We start from the raw sequence: 14,071 nt of genomic DNA, 5'->3' as shown, positions 1-14,071 counted from the left end.
GAACTAAACTATACATTTTCTACCTCATGGTGTGGGTCCCTGGTCACTGACGGGTACTTTCCTTAATTTTGAGTGGGCTCCGCCCACTTTGTGTTTTTGGCCCTCTAAACAGTAATAATGTTCAATTTTTGCATCACATGTTTATATGAACGGAACATGCAAGAGATGGAACGTGTTCGTGAGACACTTAGAGCAAACGAGTGCTTTATATGGGGATGACGTCATCCCAATGTAAAGTGCTCGTTTAGTGCGAACTTTTGCACGGGCTTCGCCCGTTTACAACGGTAATGTTCCATTTTCCTACTACTAATTAATATGCACGGGGCGTGCATGAGTGGAGGAGTGCGTTAGCTCGATTTCGTGCGCACTACGTGTGTAGGGGAATGGAGATGGACATTCCACGGCCAGATAACAGAAAATCTCTCTTTGAACATTGGGGTTTTTTCGTTCTCCCTCACCGCAGGAGCCACTGTGACTTGTGTGTGATAACAGATCTTCTCCCCACAGTCTTACAGGAGGACGCCCCGATGAAAACTATGTTTTATGTGATTATGCCATGAATGTTTGTCCGAATCAACTCCATACACCGCATGTTTCACCTTGTGTTACGTATTTTTCCACTGTTAAGGTTTTATATTCCCAATGCTTTAACTGGAGCGCCCATCACAGGTGAAAGAAGATGTAAAATGTATCTACCTCAAGAAATAATGTGCACAAACTGCCCAAAAGTGTTTAACGTGTAAATGTTAAAACAGGGTTCAATGTTTTTGCCATTATTATTTACGTTACTCGAGTTTTTCTCGGCCAGGAAGTTTTCGCTGTAGCGCCTGCCCCTTTCGCTCCCAGCATGCCCTGCGGGCAGGTATCAAAAGGACGCTCCAAGCTAGGAACGCTCTCTTCTCTTCCTCTTCTCTTCTCTTCTCTCTTGGAAGCTGTCTCCACGGACGAGCCTTTCACTTTTCCTTTGTCTCAACAAAATCCGTCCGTCACGTGGTCGACAAGGCCATGCCAGCCCTGGACTCTGAAACCACCTGAAACCACCTGGAACTACCTGGAACTACCTGGAACTAAGCTTAAGCGCTAAACCGGACAGAGACTTTCTTTGCTACTTCGTTTCTTTTCTTTTTGAAGTAATCTACGCCGTTTACGTGGATCAGCGCTACGTCCTCATCTGAGTAAAGGCCGCGTGAGGAGCTAACACGCCGCTAAAGCGTTCTACCGCTAAGGAACTCCCGGACATCGCCTCCGTTGCCACCGGCGCCAAGGACCTCACAGCACGTCGCAGCACACCGCTCCACGCGACGCCTCGCTCCCTGACCGCCGCCCGCTTCAAGGACCTCGCAGCACGCCCCCGAACCTTCGCCGCCACACCGCTCCACGCGACGCCTCGTCACGGACCTCGTCCGCAGACAAGGACCAGTCGGACCGAGTCTCTACAGAACCGTAAGCCGAGTTCAGAGTGCAGTTCTTTTGTGGCGTGGTTTGGGTAGAGCTCAGCGGTTCCTCCTCCTTTAGCTTCTCACTTTTCCTCTTTTTGATATAGATTAGCATAGACACGTTTGGTTATCAAAGGCAAAACCCTGGTTTAACATCATCTGCATGAAATCTGCTGTTAAATCTGATATAACGTCACCTGTGATTTACCTGTGCGCATTTCTGCTCCGGTGTTTTGATTACCCTTTTGATAAATAAACTACACAAAAGAGTTATTGACTATTAAGATAAGATAAGATAATCCTTTATTGTCCACACATGGGGAAATTTCATTGATACAACGCAGTAGATCCAGAGGAAAAGGACAGATCACAGAATATAGGAAGTTTAAAAAACACTCTCAATAGAAGAACTCTTATAAACAAAAACTCCTATAGACAAAACCTCCCATTTGTTTGTTTGAATAGACTATGTGTAAGTCCCTGAATCGTGAAACACCCTTCAGACCTTTTTAACGAGCGCGATTAAGGACCGTATCTTAGCTCTTTGGGTTTAACCCTGGTGCCCCGTCTTGTCTCGTTTCTGCTAAGAAATCTCCCTTAATCATAAACTGAATACATGTAGTTTGAGACCCTACACGTGCACACTTTCGCAGCTTCGCACGGCCTTACGAGACTAATAGGCCTCTCGCCAGCTTGTGGCGCTCGGGCCTAATAATGATAATAATTTAGATCAACTCTAAAATACTAAATATGAATTCCAAGATTGATGTGGATTTTCAGTCCAAACTCAGGAGTTTTGATGCTTTATTATCACATGTTTACTGTGTCATATTGGAGTCCCACAGGGCAGTGACCTGGGACCTTTACTTTTCCTCTTTAGATTAAAGACATGATGTAAACGTGATGAACACAAAAGTTTACTTCTGTTATTATGTTGACTAAACCAGGACTAAACCAGGACTAAACCAGGACTAAACCAGGACTAAACCAGGTCTAAACCAGGTCTAAACCAGGTCTAAACCAGGACTAAACCAGGACTAAACCAGGACTAAACCAGGACTAAACCAGGACTAAAGCAGGTCTAAACCAGGTCTAAACCATGACTAAACCAGGACTAAACCAGGACTAAACCAGGACTAAACCAGGACTAAACCAGGTCTAAACCAGGTCTAAACCAGGTCTAAACCAGGACTAAACCAGGTCTAAACCAGGTCTAAACCAGGTCTAAACCAGGTTTAAAACCAGGTCTAAACCAGGACTAAACCAGGTCTAAACCAGGTTTAAAACCAGGTCTAAACCAGGTCTAAACCAGGTCTAAACCAGGACTAAACCAGGTCTAAACCAGGTTTAAAACCAGGTCTAAACCAGGTCTAAACCAGGACTAAACCAGGACTAAACCAGGACTAAACCAGGACTAAAGCAGGACTAAAGCAGGTCTAAACCAGGTCTAAACCAGGACTAAACCAGGACTAAACCAGGTCTAAACCAGGACTAAACCAGGTCTAAACCAGGTCTAAACCAGGTCTAAACCAGGACTAAACCAGGACTAAACCAGGACTAAACCAGGACTAAACCAGGACTAAAGCAGGTCTAAACCAGGTCTAAACCAGGACTAAACCAGGACTAAACCAGGACTAAAGCAGGTCTAAAGCAGGTCCAAACCAGGTTTAAAACCAGGTCTAAACCAGGACTAAAGCAGGTCTAAAGAAGGTCTAAAGCAGGTCTAAACCAGGACTAAACCAGGACTAAACCAGGTCTAAAAATGACTGTGTTCTGTTTTAAATTATACATTCCATTTCCCACGCTGCATATCTGAGATTCTTCTGCACGCGCTCAGATCGACCCACTGACCCGCTTCGCTCGACTGAACTCGTTCAAACGCACCAATCACAGCCCAGGAATAAACTCATCCATTATTCTCTTTTATGGAAAACAAAATAAATAAATAATCAGTCATTTTACAATGATTTAACTCTGAAAGTTCAAGGGTCATAACTTTTATAAGTTTAAGGTTAAAGTGTTTGTCATCATGGCTCCTCCTCCAAACAGCCACGTAATGTCCTGAGACTAAACCAGGACTAAACCAGGTCTAAACCAGGACTAAAGCAGGACTAAACCAGGACTAAACCAGGTCTAAACCAGGACTAAAGCAGGACTAAACCAGGTCTAAACCAGGACTAAACCAGGTCTAAACCAGGACTAAAGCAGGACTAAAGCAGGACTAAAGCAGGACTAAACCAGGTCTAAACCAGGACTAAAGCAGGACTAAACCAGGACTAAAGCAGGACTAAAGCAGGACTAAAGCAGGACTCTTTAGTCCCATGTGAACAGTATTTGAGGCGTTGCTGTGACACATGATGCTTCTAATCTTCTCTGATCCAATAATACCATCAGCAACAACAGCTTTTGCTAATGCTAATGCTAATGCTAACCCTACTGTAGGACCCAAAATATTCAAAATTATTCTCTTGAAAACTTTGAAAACAATGAGAGCAATTTTAAAATATGAAACATGACAATATGAATAATTTGATTCTTTAAAAAAACAAAAAGTGTCCTTTAAGCCTCATGAGATAAAGAGGACACACGGTATAAAGCTCTAAAGACACACCTCAGAGTGTATAAAGCTCTAAAGACACACCTCAGAGTGTATAAAGCTCTAAAGACACACCTCAGAGTGTATAAAGCTCTAAAGACACACCTCAGAGTGTATAAAGCTCTAAAGACAAACCTCAGAGTGTATAAAGCTCTAAAGACACACCTCAGAGTGTATAAAGCTCTAAAGACACACCTCAGAGTATTATAAAGCTCTAAAGACACACCTCAGAGTGTATAAAGCTCTAAAGACACACCTCAGAGTGTATAAAGCTCTAAAGACACACCTCAGAGTGTATAAAGCTCTAAAGACACACCTCAGAGTGGTATAAAGCTCTAAAGACACACCTCAGAGTGATATAAAGCTCTAAAGACACACCTCAGAGTGTATAAAGCTCTAAAGACACACCTCAGAGTGTATAAAGCTCTAAAGACACACCTCAGAGTGTTATAAAGCTCTAAAGACACACCTCAGAGTGTATAAAGCTCTAAAGACACACCTCAGAGTGATATAAAGCTCTAAAGACACACCTCAGAGTGTATAAAGCTCTAAAGACGCACCTCAGAGTGTATAAAGCTCTAAAGACACACCTCAGAGTGTATAAAGCTCTAAAGACACACCTCAGAGTGGTATAAAGCTCTATTTCTATTCTGAATGTGACTATCGTTTATTCACCTCAATTATGTTCAAAAGAACGGAACAAATATTTGAGAGCATTGCTGGTGTGATCCAGAGTGTGGTGCTCAACGGTCTTATACTGAGAGTCATGTGGTGCCTGAGGTTCCTGTACAGGTCTTATACTGAGAGTCATGTGGTGCCGGAGGTTCCTGTACAGGTCTTATAATGAGAGTCATGTGGTGCCGGAGGTTCCTGTACAGGTCTTATACTGAGAGTCATGTGGTGCCGGAGGTTCCTGTACAGGTCTTATAATGAGAGTCATGTGGTGCCGGGGGTTCCTGTACAGGTCTTATACTGAGAGTCATGTGGTGCCTGAGGTTCCTGTACAGGTCTTATAATGAGAGTCATGTGGTGCCGGAGGTTCCTGTACAGGTCTTATACTGAGAGTCATGTGGTGCCTGAGGTTCCTGTACAGGTCTTATAATGAGAGTCATGTGGTGCCGGGGGTTCCTGTACAGGTCTTATACTGAGAGTCATGTGGTGCCTGAGGTTCCTGTACAGGTCTTATACTTAGAGTCATGTGGTGCCTGAGGTTCCTGTACAGGTCTTATAATGAGAGTCATGTGGTGCCGGGGGTTCCTGTACAGGTCTTATACTGAGAGTCATGTGGTGCCGGGGTTCCTGTACAGGTCTTATAATGAGAGTCATGTGGTGCCGGAGGTTCCTGTACAGGTCTTATACTGAGAGTAATGTGGTGCCTGTAGTTCCTGTACAGGTCTTATACTGAGAGTCATGTGGTGCCGGAGGTTCCTGTACAGGTCTTATAATGAGAGTCATGTGGTGCCGGGGGTTCCTGTACAGGTCTTATACTGAGAGTCATGTGGTGCCTGAGGTTCCTGTACAGGTGTTATACTGAGAGTCATGTGGTGCCTGAGGTTCCTGTACAGGTCTTATACTTAGAGTCATGTGGTGCCTGAGGTTCCTGTACAGGTCTTATACTGAGAGTCATGTGGTGCCTGAGGTTCCTGTACAGGTGTTATACTGAGAGTCATGTGGTGCCGGGGGTTCCTGTACAGGTCTTATACTGAGAGTCATGTGGTGCCTGAGGTTCCTGTACAGGTCTTATACTGAGAGTCATGTGGTGCCTGCGGTTCCTGTACAGTTCTTACTGCAGATGACAGACGCTTGAGTCATGAGGAGGAAGTGAAGAATCCCTGGGTCAAATCTGTTCTTACGACATGGAAGGAGCTGATCAGAACAAACTAAACACAGATGTTACAAACTTAAACTGGTAAAACTTTATGACCAAAGGTTTTGTACAAATAGAACTGAGCTGAGACTCAAGGTCTGGAGGACAAAAGGTCAAAGGTTTTTCACCAGATGTAAAAGAGAATCACATGAAAAGATTTGAGATGTGGAAAGAGAAACAGACTTTTATAGTTTTTACACATAAAGAGTTATTATAACCAAGACATGACTCAAGGTCATGACCTTTATGACCTCTGACTGACATGTTTATCAAGGTCATGACCTTTATAACCTCTGAGATGTTTATCAAGGTCATGACCTTTATTACCTCTGACTGACATGTTTATCAAGGTCATGACCTTTATTACCTCTGACTGACATGTTTATCAAGGTCATGACCTTTATGACCTCTGACTGACATGTTTATCAAGGTCATGACCTTTATGACCTCTGACTGAGATGCTTATCAAGGTCATGACCTTTATGACCTCTGACTGACATGTTTATCAAGGTCATGACCTTTATAACCTCTGAGATGTTTATCAAGGTCATGACCTTTATGACCTCTGACTGACATGTTTATCAAGGTCATGACCTTTATGATCTCTGACTGACATGTTTATCAAGGTCATGACCTTTATGACCTCTGACTGACATGTTTATCAAGGTCATGACCTTTGACTGAAATGTTTGTCAGTCATGACCTTTATGACCTCTGACTGAGATGTTTATCAAGGTCATGACCTTTTTGACCTCTGACTGACATGTTTATCAAGGTCATGACCTTTATGACCTCTGACTGACATGTTTATCAAGGTCATGACTTTTATGACCTTTATGACCCTTATCGAGGCTTATGAAGCAGAATTTTCAAGAGGAATAATATCTAAATTTTATCTTGTCATTTCTAATCTGGACAAATACTAAATATATGAAAGTGAAAGAGAAGTTCATGTTGTGACAGATGAAGAGTGGGAACATGTGACCATCCCAGAGGAGGAGCTAAAGTGTGTCATGTTTCTTCACAACGCCAGGTCAAAGGTCAAAGGTCTCATTCTTCACAGGGAAATGAAACTGTTGTAGAAACAGTGGCTGTCGTGTCCTTGTGCATGAGAGTGTGAGTGTCCTTGTGCGTGTCAGTGTCCTTGTGCATGTGAGTGTCCTTGTGCATGTGAGTGTCCTTGTGCATGTGAGTGTCCTTGTGCATGTGAGTGTCCTTGTGCATGTGAGTGTCCTTGTGCGTGTCAGTGTCCTTGTGCATGTGAGTGTCCTTGTGCATGTGAGTGTCCTTGTGCATGTGAGTGTCCTTGTGCATGTGAGTGTCCTTGTGCATGTGCATGTGAGTGTCCTTGTGCATGAGAGTGTGAGTGTCCTTGTGCGTGTCAGTGTCCTTGTGCATGTGAGTGTCCTTGTGCATGTGAGTGTCCTTGTGCATGTGAGTGTCCTTGTGCATGTGAGTGTCCTTGTGCATGTGAGTGTCCTTGTGCATGTGCATGTGAGTGTCCTTGTGCATGTGAGTGTCCTTGTGCATGTGAGTGTCCTTGTGCATGTGCATGTGAGTGTCCTTGTGCATGTGAGTGTCCTTGTGCGTGTGAGTGTCCTTGTGCATGTGAGTGTCCTTGTGCATGTGAGTGTCCTTGTGCGTGTGAGTGTCCTTGTGCATGTGAGTGTCCTTGTGCGTGTGAGTGTCCTTTTGCATGTCAGTGTCCTTGTGCATGTGAGTGTCCTTGTGCATGTGAGTGTCCTTGTGCATGTGAGTGTCCTTGTGCGTGTCAGTGTCCTTGTGCATGTGAGTGTCCTTGTGCATGTGAGTGTCCTTGTGCATGTGAGTGTCCTTGTGCATGTGCATGTGAGTGTCCTTGTGCATGTGAGTGTCCTTGTGCGTGTGAGTGTCCTTGTGCATGTGAGTGTGAGTGTCCATGTGCATGTGAGTGTCCTTGTGCATGTGAGTGTCCTTGTGCGTGTGAGTGTCCTTGTGCGTGTCAGTGTCCTTGTGCATGTGAGTGTCCTTGTGCATGTGAGTGTCCTTGTGCATGTGAGTGTCCTTGTGCATGTGAGTGTCCTTGTGCGTGTGAGTGTCCTTGTGCGTGTGAGTGTCCTTGTGCGTGTCAGTGTCCTTGTGCATGTGAGTGTCCTTGTGCGTGTGAGTGTCCTTGTGCGTGTCAGTGTCCTTGTGCATGTGAGTGTCCTTGTGCATGTGAGTGTCCTTGTGCATGTGAGTGTCCTTGTGCATGTGAGTGTCCTTGTGCGTGTGAGTGTCCTTGTGCGTGTGAGTGTCCTTGTGCGTGTCAGTGTCCTTGTGCATGTGAGTGTCCTTGTGCGTGTGAGTGTCCTTGTGCGTGTGAGTGTCCTTGTGCGACTGACCCTGCTGGATAAGCGAGCAGTCCGGTCCTCGGGTCACATGACAGAGCTCTGTTTCCTGCTGCTGTGATGCCCAGAACCTTCTCCAGAGTCACCTGGAAAACACAAACATACAGCAGTGACCTCTGACCCCAGCAGTGACCTCTGACCCCAGCAGTGACCTCTGACCACAGCAGTGACCTCTGACCACAGCAGTGACCTCTGACCACAGGAGCGACCTCTGACCCCAGCAGTGACCTCTGACCACAGCAGTGACCTCTGACCACAGGAGCGACCTCTGACCACAGCAGTGACCTCTGACCGCAGCAGTGACCTCTGACCACAGCAGTGACCTCTGACCACAGGAGTGACCTCTGACCACAGGAGCGACCTCTGACCGCAGCAATGACCTCTGACCACAGGAGCGACCTCTGACCGCAGCAGTGACCTCTGACCGCAGCAGTGACCTCTGACCACAGCAGTGACCTCTGACCACAGGAGCGACCTCTGACCACAGCAGTGACCTCTGACCGCAGCAGTGACCTCTGACCACAGGAGTGACCTCTGACCCCAGGAGTGACCTCTGACCACAGGAGCGACCTCTGACCGCAGCAGTGACCTCTGACCACAGGAGCGACCTCTGACCACAGGAGCGACCTCTGACCACAGCAGTGACCTCTGACCACAGCAGTGACCTCTGACCACAGGAGCGACCTCTGACCACAGCAGTGACCTCTGACCACAGGAGCGACCTCTGACCACAGCAGTGACCTCTGACCGCAGCAGTGACCTCTGACCACAGCAGTGACCTCTGACCGCAGGAGCGACCTCTGACCACAGCAGTGACCTCTGACCGCAGCAGTGACCTCTGACCGCAGCAGTGACCTCTGACCCCAGGAGTGACCTCTGACCACAGGAGCGACCTCTGACCGCAGCAATGACCTCTGACCACAGGAGCGACCTCTGACCACAGCAGTGACCTCTGACCGCAGCAGTGACCTCTGACCGCAGCAGTGACCTCTGACCACAGGAGTGACCTCTGACCACAGGAGCGACCTCTGACCACAGGAGCGACCTCTGACCACAGGAGCGACCTCTGACCCCAGGAGCGACCTCTGACCACAGGAGCGACCTCTGACCACAGGAGCGACCTCTGACCCCAGGAGCGACCTCTGACCCCAGGAGCGACCTCTGACCACAGGAGTGACCTCTGACCCGAGGAGCGACCTCTGACCCCAGCAGTGACCTCTGACCACAGCAGTGACCTCTGACCCCAGCAGTGACCTCTGACCCCAGCAGTGACCTCTGACCACAGGAGTGACCTTTATTGCCTGTTAACTTTAATATTTCTATTTATTGAATCATTCTAAATATTGAGAATTATAAATTAAATTAATAATTTAAAAAAAAAATTGGTTCAATATCGATTTACTTTCTCGTCTCGTCTCTCTCGTCTAAACAGACTCTAAACAGACTCTAAAAAGACTCTAAAAGACTCTAAAAAGACTCTAAACAGACTCTAAACAGACTCTAAACAGACTCTAAAAAGACTCTAAACAGACTCTAAACAGACTCTAAAAAGACTCTAAAAAGACTCTAAACAGACTCTAAACAGACTCTAAAAAGACTCTAAAAAGACTCTAAAAAGACTCTAAAAAGACTCTAAACAGACTCTAAAAAGACTCTAAACAGACTCTAAACAGACTCTAAACAGACTCTAAACAGACTCTAAACAGACTCTAAAAAGACTCTAAACAGACTCTAAACAGACTCTAAACAGACTCTAAACAGACTCTAAAAAGACTCTAAACAGACTCTAAAAAGACTCTAAACAGACTCTAAACAGACTCTAAAAAGACTCTAAACAGACTCTAAAAAGACTCTAAACAGACTCTAAACAGACTCTAAACAGACTCTAAAAAGACTCTAAACAGACTCTAAAAAGACTCTAAACAGACTCTAAACAGACTCTAAAAAGACTCTAAACAGACTCTAAACAGACTCTAAAAAGACTCTAAAAAGACTCTAAACAGACTCTAAACAGACTCTAAAAAGACTCTAAACAGACTCTAAAAAGACTAAACAGACTCTAAACAGACTCTAAACAGACTCTAAAAAGACTCTAAAAAGACTCTAAACAGACTCTAAACAGACTCTAAACAGACTCTAAAAAGACTCTAAACAGACTCTAAACAGACTCTAAACAGACTCTAAAAAGACTCTAAAAAGACTCTAAAAAGACTCTAAACAGACTCTAAACAGACTCTAAACAGACTCTAAAAAGACTCTAAAAAGACTCTAAACAGACTCTAAACAGACTCTAAACAGACTCTAAAAAGACTAAACAGACTCTAAAAGACTCTAAAAAGACTCTAAACAAACTCTAAACAGACTCTAAAAAGACTCTAAACAGACTCTAAACAGACTCTAAAAAGACTCTAAACAGACTCTAAACAGACTCTAAAAAGACTCTAAACAGACTCTAAACAGACTCTAAACAGACTCTAAAAAGACTCTAAACAGACTCTAAACAGACTCTAAAAAGACTCTAAACAGACTCTAAACAGACTCTAAACAGACTCTAAAAAGACTCTAAACAGACTCTAAACAGACTCTAAACAGACTCTAAACAGACTCTAAAAAGACTCTAAACAGACTCTAAACAGACTCTAAAAAGACTCTAAACAGACTCTAAACAGACTCTAAACAGACTCTAAACAGACTCTAAAAAGACTCTAAACAGACTCTAAACAGACTCTAAACAGACTCTAAACAGACTCTAAAAAGACTCTAAAAGACTCTAAAAAGACTCTAAACAGACTCTAAACAGACTCTAAACAGACTCTAAAAAGACTCTAAACAGACTCTAAACAGACTCTAAAAAGACTCTAAAAAGACTCTAAACAGACTCTAAACAGACTCTAAAAAGACTCTAAAAAGACTCTAAAAAGACTCTAAAAAGACTCTAAACAGACTCTAAAAAGACTCTAAACAGACTCTAAACAGACTCTAAACAGACTCTAAACAGACTCTAAAAAGACTCTAAACAGACTCTAAACAGACTCTAAACAGACTCGTGTCCCGGAGCCGTTCGACTGGTTTAGTTTATCATCAGTGCAAACTTCAGGACGCTCCAAAACAAACACCAACACAGAGCCACGTACGCTCTACACCAGGGGCCAGGGGCCCGGGGGCCCTGAGCTGGACCAGGATCAGGGGCCAGGGGGGCCAGACCAGGGGCCGGACCTGGGGCCGGACCTGGGGCCAGGGACTGTGATGTCTGACATGTTTGGACTTTTATTGATTCAAATATTCAACCGTTTCAGTCTTTTCATAATGAATCCTGAGTTTGTCACAATTTTATGTCAAATTCTGAGACAGAACCGGGTCTGGACCGGGAGCCTGATCCAGTCCCGGGTCTCGGTCTCCAGGCCACTGACCACAGCGGGTCCGTGCACCGGGCGCGTGCATAAACCGTAAATAACCCGTACCTTGGTTCCGAGCTGCTCCGGGAGCCTCGCGCTGCGTCGCTTCAGTTTGATGGAGTTGGACCTGAGCAGGCTCCGGATCCGGCTGCGGATGGTCCCGTCTGAGGACATGTGTGCGGTGTGTCCCGGTGTGTCCCGGTGTGTCCCGGTGCGAGAGCCCGGGGGACCTGCACCTGAGAGCGGCTTGGGTCTGCAGCTCTGCCCGGGCTCAGCGCGCTGTGCTCGGTCACTCTCCGGGGCTGTGTCGGTGCAGCTTCGGGGCTGAGTCCATGATGCTGTGGCCGGGCCTCGGAGCGCCTGTCCCGGCTCTGTCCCGGCTCTGGTCCGGCTCTAGTCCGGGTCTGGTCCGGCTCTAGTCCGGGTCTGGTCCGGCTCTAGTCCGGGTCTGGTCCGGGTCTGGTCCGGCTCTAGTCCGGGTCTGGTCCGGGTCTGGCCCGGGTCTGGTCCGGGTCTGGCCCTGCCGTTGTCCTGGATTTAGTCTGGACTCGCGCAAATCGGCGTCAACACAGCAACAGCTGACGCACACTTCCGCCCAACCCTTTCAATGTAAAACACCACTGATCCTGCGTGACCAGCTCTGAGGTCCAGCCCTGAGGTCCAGCTCTGAGGTCCAGCTCTGAGGTCCAGCCCTGAGGTCCAGCTCTGAGGTCCAGCTCTGAGGTCCAGCCCTGAGGTCCAGCTCTGAGGTCCAGCTCTGAGGTCCAGCTCTGAGGTCCAGCCCTGAGGTCCAGCTCTGAGGTCCAGCCCTGAGGTCCAGCTCTGAGGTCCAGCTCTGAGGTCCAGCTCTGAGGTCCAGCTCTGAGGTCCAGCCCTGAGGTCCAGCTCTGAGGTTCATGAAATGGAGATGAGAGGGTTAGAAACGATTGTATTTATTCAAAGTTTATAAAGGACGGAACATTCAATAAAGCAGTACAAATACTACTGAAGAGACTGTACTGCAGTACAAATACTACTGGAGAGACTGTACTGCAGTACAAATACTACTGAAGAGACTGTACTGCAGTACAAATACTACTGGAGAGACTGTACTGCAGTACAAATACTACTGGAGAGACTGTTAGAATGACAAACATGATAAATGTGGCTGAGCTGTGCTTTTATTGTGAAAGAGCGTGTCCTCTGTATCCGGTCCCGCTCGTGAACACCGCCCCCTTCAGGCGCGCGCTGCAGCTGCACGAGCCTTTCACACGATCAGCGTTTTTCACACAAAGAGAAGATGTTGTTGTTGTTGTTGTTGTTGTTGTTGTTGTTTTATGGCGGTTGGCATCCAATTGTTGCATTACCGCCAGACTTTATTCCTCAGACTGTCGTAGTCCACACACGTTCCTGAACATGACACGTGACGTAAACATCCACACACATGGTCAAGTGGGCGGGGCGTACCCATGGGCGGGGCGTACCCGGGGGATAAAAGTAGGTCAAGCATTTTTAGAGAGAAATTAAATCTCTGCAGAGAAATAGAAACACAAAGTATTTATAAAAGTGTAGCATGAATCAGTTTACGACACAATAAACATACAAAGGGTTTTATTTGGATTCTCGAGTAAATGAGGAAAATAAAAATATGTTTGCATGTTCTCCCCGTGTTACCGTGGGTTCTCTCCGGGTTCTCCGGCTCCTCCCACCGTCCAAAGACTCTAAATTGTGAATGAATGTGAGAGTGAACTGTCTGTAGTGTCTATGTCTCTGTGTTGGCCACTGTCCAGGGTGTACCCCGCCTAAGGCCCAAAGTCACTGGGATAGGCTCCAGTCACCCGCGACCCCGAAAGGGAACAAGCGGTAGAAAATGGATGGATGGAATTTGATTATTAATTAAAAAACATGTTTTACAATCAACAAACATCATTGTAAGTCGTGTTTCTCTCACACATGAAAGAACGAGACAGAGGAACTCGTCATTCTCCTGACGCTCGGGGTCGAGTTCGGGTCGGGTTCGGGTCGGGTCGAGTTGGGGTTCTTAGACATGAGAATGAGACAAACTTTCAGTCAAAGAAACTTTATTACATCACTTTTACACATTTACAAAGTTTTACCAAAAATACAAAAATCTGTATAAAACTGAAGCAGTGTTTTACTCTGAAATACGAGAGGCTTTTACTCTGAAACAGCCACATTAGAGTTCCTATTCCTGTGTCTCACAGGTCAAAGGTCGTTCATATGCATTTAAATATTATAAACTTTATTTCTCAGTAAACGTTTTGCTGTAGTGTTCCACTTTTTTACATTGAACACTTGTTTTTCGGAGGCAAAATTTAACGGAAGAAAAGTGCAAATCTCAGCGCGGCCTACAGTCCTCAGGCGGCGTCTCTACAGCGCCGCCTACAGTCCTCAGGCGGCGTCTCTAC

The 14,071-nt window shown here is 46.0% G+C and overlaps 1 protein-coding gene across 1 annotated transcript in view; it reads right to left on the bottom strand.

Moving 5' to 3' along the window:
* Positions 1-12,051, bottom strand: part of mapkbp1 (mitogen-activated protein kinase binding protein 1) — a 79,550-nt gene extending 67,499 nt beyond the window's left edge. The window contains exons 1-2 of the mRNA XM_072464247.1: positions 11,730-12,051; positions 8,263-8,354 (exon numbers count right to left, since the gene is read on the bottom strand). Of these exons, the coding sequence (XP_072320348.1) occupies positions 8,263-8,354; positions 11,730-11,837 (200 nt within the window). The 5' untranslated portion in view covers positions 11,838-12,051. The remainder of the gene's footprint in view (positions 1-8,262; positions 8,355-11,729) is intronic.
* Positions 12,052-14,071: the final 2,020 nt, after the last annotated feature.

The sequence above is a fragment of the Eucyclogobius newberryi genome, unplaced genomic scaffold (genome assembly GCF_026437365.1).
Source record: "Eucyclogobius newberryi isolate DKJ021-1_F unplaced genomic scaffold, fEucNew1.0.hap1 SCAF_42, whole genome shotgun sequence".
NCBI classification, from domain to species: domain Eukaryota; kingdom Metazoa; phylum Chordata; class Actinopteri; order Gobiiformes; family Gobiidae; genus Eucyclogobius; species Eucyclogobius newberryi.
This window is presented reverse-complemented; position numbering and strand designations above follow the sequence as displayed.